The 6966-nt window shown below is 43.6% G+C and overlaps 1 protein-coding gene across 1 annotated transcript in view; it reads left to right on the top strand.

Moving 5' to 3' along the window:
- Positions 1 to 2949: 2949 nt before the first annotated feature.
- The window catches only part of TTC27 (tetratricopeptide repeat domain 27), a 132017-nt gene continuing 128000 nt past the window's right edge, over positions 2950 to 6966 (top strand). Inside the window, exons 1-2 of the mRNA XM_063328806.1 lie at positions 2950 to 3193; positions 6132 to 6309. Of these exons, the coding sequence (XP_063184876.1) occupies positions 3106 to 3193; positions 6132 to 6309 (266 nt within the window). The 5' untranslated portion in view covers positions 2950 to 3105. The remainder of the gene's footprint in view (positions 3194 to 6131; positions 6310 to 6966) is intronic.

Genomic DNA, 6966 nt, shown 5'->3' with positions numbered 1-6966 from the left:
ATAAATAACTAGATTATAGTGGAGGGAAGTGGATGGAGAGAGAATAATCACAGTTAAAACACCAGTAGGTCTGGCCTAGGCACATGGAATTGAGGATGACTTTAAAATTCCTGTAGCAGCAGCTTTTACAAACAGCAGCTCATTGTTAAAAATGTCATAATAAGTGTCTGTGCTAATAATAATTACTTTAAACTTACCAAATCTTTTTATTTTTACAGGTAGCATTTTTTGGTAGTCCACAACGAGATCATCTGTTTCAAGAGGCTTTAGGAAAAAAAAACCTGCAACAGAAGACAAATACTGCATCAAAACAGCAGCACAGGTATCTTGCAAGATGACATTAAATGTGCTAGTTCAGATAACACAGCAGCACAACACTTCACATGGATAACTTTCTTGCGCTCTTGGAAAAAAGTTAAAGGTTATTCTCTGAAAACTCAGAAGGTTTGATTATCTACTTCCTGCTTAGAAATAGTAAGCAGCACTATGCTAAAATCTTGAATCAGCACTACACAGTACTGTAAAAAGCTTCCTTCCCTTTGAGCCAACTGGCAGAAGCAGTCCTTAAATGCAAACAAAACCTGTTGACTATTCTTTGAGAAATATATTCTTCAAGTCACTTAGGGAAGTATTAAGCAGCAGACTTCAGGAAGTCTGTGGCAAATGGCAACTTAAAAACAATCAAAACCATCTTTTACATCAGCAGTAACAATCGGTCCGCTGTCAGTCAGGAGTGCACTAATTCCTGCTGGTGTTACTCCTGCCCACACACCTGCTTTAGTTTCCAGGTGCCTCCAGAACTGAATTGTAGCGGGGGAAAAAAACCACACATCTGGGGAACTGGCAGCGGTGACAAAGACAGTAAAATATTCCTAATTTGTGTTACGTAATTACATTTGCCAACTATTTATCCCCAGAAAATTTTACTTTACCAGTTTTCCCTGAAAATAAAACCAAGAAAATCTCACAACAGGAATCTTTATTTTAATGTTATCAACAGACCGTGCAGATTTTTAATTTGTTTACTAAATTCTTAGTTGCATTTTGTCAGATATTCTGACAAAAAGGGGGAGGGGGAGAGTGCGGTGTGACGGTGAAAAGGAGTGTTATTTTACATTTTAGTTAGACCTCACTTAAGAATTTATCCATTTAATTATGGAAAATCTTTGTTCATTTAATAAGATCTATTACTTCGAAGGTAAAGCAATTTGTTACTGTGAAAGTTATATTTAAACACAGAGAATTAGCCTAATTCCTTACTATTACATTTTTCATATGGAATCACAATTCTATTGCTACACACACACAGAGTAAGCAAGTAAAATTGTTTTGATGTCGGGCATTTTACTTTTTAACAGTGAATTTAATAAAATAAACGTCAGGAATTTAATGATTTTTCTAACACAGTGCATAGAAACTGAATTATTTACTATTTTTTAAGAATTTCTGTAACATATTACTTCCAGGATGAGCATTCATTTTTGGTTTGCAGTTTCTGGAACCGACAGTGAGTTGATATCTATCTATTAACTATATAAATTTCTATCAACTTTCTTGTCAAAACTGATGTAAATATAATTGATTGTTTCGGGTCAGAAAATACATTTAACTGCATTTTGGTCTTGTAAATCTGATTAAAATTAAATATGAAATTAGCGGCCTATATATTAAAGCCCAAACAGGCAACAACCTATTACAGCCATCTAAATAAAAAGCTGCATTAAGCCTTCCTAAAGTTTTTACAATTATGTTAGAGATGAAAGCATAACGAAGACTTTTAATTTTTGAAGAATAACAAACTAAGGTTGACAAATACTCTATTTCGTGATACTACACACTGCACCCAATAGCAAAACGAATTACAACCTTGACAGTACAGTCAGCTTGAGAACATTCATCTTTTCATATCAAGAGTTTGTCCCCTGCAGTGACGGCCTTCTGGTTTCTGACTTGATTACCTTCAAGTTTCAGCAGCAGCTCTGAGAGAACATTTTTATTGTTTCAACTGTTTCATCCAATTTTGAAGGAGTGGTAAGGCATGGCATTTCTCCCCCCCCCCCCCCCCCCCCTTCTGATGTACATACACATAGAATCATCATAGAGTGGTTCGGGTTGGAAGGGACCTTAAAGATCACCTAGTTCCAAGCCCCTGCCATGTGCAGGGACACCTCCCACTAGACCAGGCTGCTCAAAGCCCCATCCAGCCTGGCCTTGAACACTTCCATGACAAAAGCGAAGGGCTCAGAAACGATGGGACAGAATTAGGTCCCTATGGGTGCTTGGACAGGGTCTGAAATGAATACAAGGACAGGCCAAACTACTGTCCTCGCCCCCTTTTGTATCTTATTAAGACAATTCAACGACCTGTTTGTGTCCAAACCACCTGCAGGCAGGCAGGTACCTAGACCGTATCTATTTAAAAGGAATCCTTACTGGTTACTTCATGTTTTCTCTCGTAATCTGCTTTAGATCTGAAACACTATCATTTTTCTCACCTAGGCACCTGAATATTTGGGTTTACGCGTTCTAAACTCTGATCCTGCGCCGGCGTCGCCCGAGAGAAAACACGACGGAGGCGCCGCCGGGTTAGCAGGGAAACCGAGCTCGTACGGACAGACGCACTGACGCTCCCCTCACGCCAGCCGGCCCAGGTGCTCCCGGCGCCGCCCCCGCTACCAGGCCCGGCCCGCCCCGCCCCGCCCCGCCCGGAGGGCTGGGGCGCCTCAAGCAGCACCGGCCGCTCTCCCTGAGGATCTCACAGAGGATTCTCCACACGGACACACACAGGCACACGCTATGCACACATGTGCCCGCCTCTGCCCACGCTGACCCCACACGCTCTCGTTTCGGGAGGGGGAAGCTCTCCACCTCCCTGACAGAAGCGCGGGGTGGGTGGGTGGGTGCCTGCGCGCGCGCGACCGGGCCGCTGCTACGCCTGCGCGGCGCCGCATCCTCCCGGCGTGCCCGGCGACGGTGTCATGGCGGCTCCCTGCGGCCGGTTCCTGCACATGGGTTGAGGGGAGGCCGGCAGCGACTGTCAGCCCAGGGGTGGCGAGAGCCGCGGGCGAGCGAGGCGGCGGTGTCGGGGAGCGGGGCGGAGGGACCATGCTGGCCCTGGAGCGCTCCCTGCTGAGGGGCTTCCTCAGTGCGGCGGAGTCCCTGGAGTGGAAGCAGGGCGAAGTCGCGGCGGCAGGTGAGGGGAGGTCCCGGCTCGGCGGGGAGAGGGAGGAAGGTGCCTGGCCGTTCCTGTGGGTATCCGGAACGCCAACGTCTCTGCCAGCGCCAGGCCGAGCCGGGGCCGCGGCTGGCGGCTCTCTCTGTCCCCCCTCCTCCCGCCCTGTCTGCCCTTTGCCGGGCTCCGGGGGGCTCCTGCCGGCGCCGCGGGGCGGGGGAGGCCCGTTGGGCTCATCAGTTTGGAGGGGCGGGAGCGGCAGTACCGGCGGGGCTGAGGCGAGAGGTGCGGCCGCCGGGTCGAGGGCTCTCCTCAGAGTTTCTCGGCCGCTACCCGCCGGTCCGACCGGGTTCCGTGCAGAGGCGGCGGCTGCAGCGGTCCCTGGCAGGTCCCGTCAGACCCCCCCCCCCCGCCGCCCCTGTGGTGCCGGCGCTCTGGAGGCTTTTAGTCACGGCGCGTCCTTCGACCCCCTCCTGGCCCAGGAGTGCAAGGCCGCCTGTCTGTCTGAATTTGGTTCTTCTAGCAAAACATGAGGAGAAAAAGGCTGGCGTGAGCTACCTGTCTTATATTTTATGAGTTATTTAGTCATGGTTGCTTGGGGGAACGATGGAGAGTAGTCTCTTCAGGGGACTTGGTGAGGTTGTTACTGACCCAGCTTTCCTGCAAGGGGAACACAGCAGCTTTTAAAACGTAACATTTGTCACAAAAAGGCACTTCCATATTTCAGACAGGCTAGAAATACAGTTGTGTTCATTCACGTGCCATGCTGTTTAAAACATTTAGAGGTTGCAGCATATCGAAAAACTCATTTACCCCCACCCAAGCACTTACTGAATTTTGGAAAAGAACTGTACAGAGCTACTCGGCTCCATTTCCTTATGTTACTTCTTATTTAACCTTAATCGTTGTACTGTCCAGGAATGCTAGGTGATGTGGGTGACATCTCTCAGAACTGTCTTATCCTTTCACTGAGAGTCACGTATGCTATTTGTGGTGTGCGATTTATTTTTTTTTAGGTTTTTTTTTTTTTTTGAAGTAGTGTGCCGCTATTGGATGCGGGGAAGGCTGTTCTTGAAGAAATGTGTCTTGCGTTAGAGAGAGAAAATGGTGGGGTTTTTGATGATTCTTAGTAGTCATTTACATGAGCCCTCCCTATTGATGATCCTGAAACTAAATATAAAGACTGTGACCTTGAATTTGTATGGTGTCTTATAAGAAGCTAAACACAGAACCAAAAGCAGATTTTGTGTGCTTACAGTTATGTTACAGTGTTACTGGAAAGAGAAAACCTCAATATTCTTCGTTAGTGTCTTCACAGCCAACAGTTATTCTACAAACTACAGCATTGCCTGTCTGGACAACTATAATCTGATATAAGGAAGTTGTCATTTGGTGAAAGAAAGTCTCCCCAAAGCATAAATCGAAGAAAGTGTCTTGTTATTTCTGTTCTCAGTGCGAGTATGATGTCAGCAGGGCTGCAGAACAATTACTATTCATTTGCATAGGCCCTTCCAGGTACAGCTTAAAGTTGTTTCTTTTTTTTAAGTCATTTAGCACAAATGATCTCTTGCATCATTCAGCTGATCATTGTTGTAAAGAACAAAAGTAAATTGTGATCAACAGCTTGGTCCAGAAAGATTAGAATGAATGTCTTTCTATCACCTATTCCTACCAAGTCACCCATTGCTGCTGTTGAAGCTGGCTCCACGCTCGGTCTTCCCAGATATCTGAAATTTAGAATACGTGTTTTAGCTGGGTGAGCTTGGCGTTGGTATTTGGTTCACTCCCTTGCACAGCTGCTGCTTGTGTGGATCTGTACCTCTGCTAGTGTTAAATTGGATAGTTCGGGCACTAATATTAGTGTAGCTATGGTAACACTGAGTGCACGAGAGCTGCAGTCCCCAACTGTAATCACAGATTAATAATAGGGCAGCTATCCTATGCAGACCTCTGCATTTCCTCAGATGCACTATTACCAGCATCTGCATCAGCTAGTTTAAAACCAGTTAGTATATCTTACATGAGGTGTAGCCACAGCTGCAGCGTAGGCAGATACTGATTTTGCTCAAGGATTGAAGGTTTTAATATGGTGAAGTTGTTCTAACAGCTGCTGGATTGATTGCAGTGTAGCATATCTGAAAAAAAAAAGGGAAGATACCTTCTGTGAACAGAGCTGTAGCCTGGGTCAAGAACTTTGTGTTTGAAGCTTCTTAGGAATTAAATGTACAGCACTTCATGACTTCTGTTTCTCTTGAAAGGCTTCAGTGGTGAAACATTAATGGATCTAAATCTGACTCAGTAGTTACTCGTAAGAGTCTGATTCCACATGCAGACTTCTCATTGGGATAGTAAACTTATCACAGGAAAATAATTATTTTATAAAGATAAAATCACGTTGCCTGTTCTTTGTGAATATTCTAAACATTTAAAGGAAGAACTAAGTAGTTTCTGCAGTTCTACGAGACGTTTTTCACTGAACTCTGCAAATACTGAATCATTTTTATTTGTTGTGTTTCCCCTAAAAGGATTCTCTAGTTCGTGAAGTTATTGTCTTATCTGTAGGATTTAACTGTAACACACTCATATAAAATGTTTTGGAGGAAGAAAACCTTCTTGTGATAATTGAAATAGTCTTCAATAACTGTAGTGTACATGTTTGAAAGGCCATCCGTGTGTTTCCCCTGAAATTTCGGTGCATGTTTTTGTCTTACATTCATCTGTCAGTTTGTATTTCACTGTAACGTTAATACAAGTTCTGTAAAATTTGTTCTTAATAAAGTGACGCCTGCTACTGCTATTTTTTAGTTTCAATGCAACTGCACTTTCCCTGCAATGTAAATGAAGATTCGTTCCTTGAAAGAGGAGTGGTATGTTTTGATTGAATAGGTCTTGTAAGACAAAGTTGTTTCAAAGTTGACACTGATTTGTGCTTGGTTTGTTGTTTGTTTGTTTTTTTCAGAAAGTGGATCATTATTGCAGTTGATTTTTGATGGGAAATATGAGGCAATATTTTCAAATTCAGCCATCCAGAACGTTTTCAGTGCATCTTCTGTGACGGAGGAGAACATTGACAGTTACTTGGAGAAGCAGATTCTGGCATACCTGGATTGTTCTGCAGAGGCTGATAACGTGGAAAGGTGGAATTATTATTTATTAGATGGAAGATTAATAGAGGCCGTGTTTGATTTTTACAAAAGGCATTTTTAAAATTTTATAATACATGTCATAGGGCCTCCAAAATCCTTGTTCTGACAGAAAATCGGAAAACAGATTTGTCAGTTGTTCCCCGTGCTCCCTTGTTTCTTTCATTGGATAGTATTGTGAAACAAGGGTTTGTTGAAAACACTAGCTTTATTTACAATGATTACCTCTGAAGCTGCTGGTATAAAGAAGAAAACAAATGTAAATTCATGTTGCCTTGCACCGTCAAAAAATTTATTAAGTTTTCTCTCTGAAGCATCGCATTACATTTATGTGACTACTTGAAGTTACCATGTAATGTTACTGTCCAAGCAATGCCTGTATTTCCAAGTCTGATGCCTGAAGTCCAAGAACAACCTTCATAGTAAGGTTGTTCTGCTCTTAATGTAAAATGAGTAAGGTATTACTCATGGATGCTGTTCATCGATCAATTAACTTCTTCACAAGACTTTCTCTGATAGATTCTCCCTAATGGTACTGCAGATGCTAATTCTGGCTGTTAATGAGTCTGACTTCAGTGTTTACAGTTTGCTATGTAAATAATGAACAGACTGAAATCTATCACACTAGGGATAGTAGAGGCAGAAAACTGT

Source organism: Chroicocephalus ridibundus, chromosome 3 (genome assembly GCF_963924245.1).
Source record: "Chroicocephalus ridibundus chromosome 3, bChrRid1.1, whole genome shotgun sequence".
Classification (NCBI taxonomy): Eukaryota; Metazoa; Chordata; class Aves; order Charadriiformes; family Laridae; genus Chroicocephalus; species Chroicocephalus ridibundus.
The sequence above is the reverse complement of the archived record's forward strand: the minus strand, read 5'-3'. Positions and strand labels throughout refer to the sequence as shown.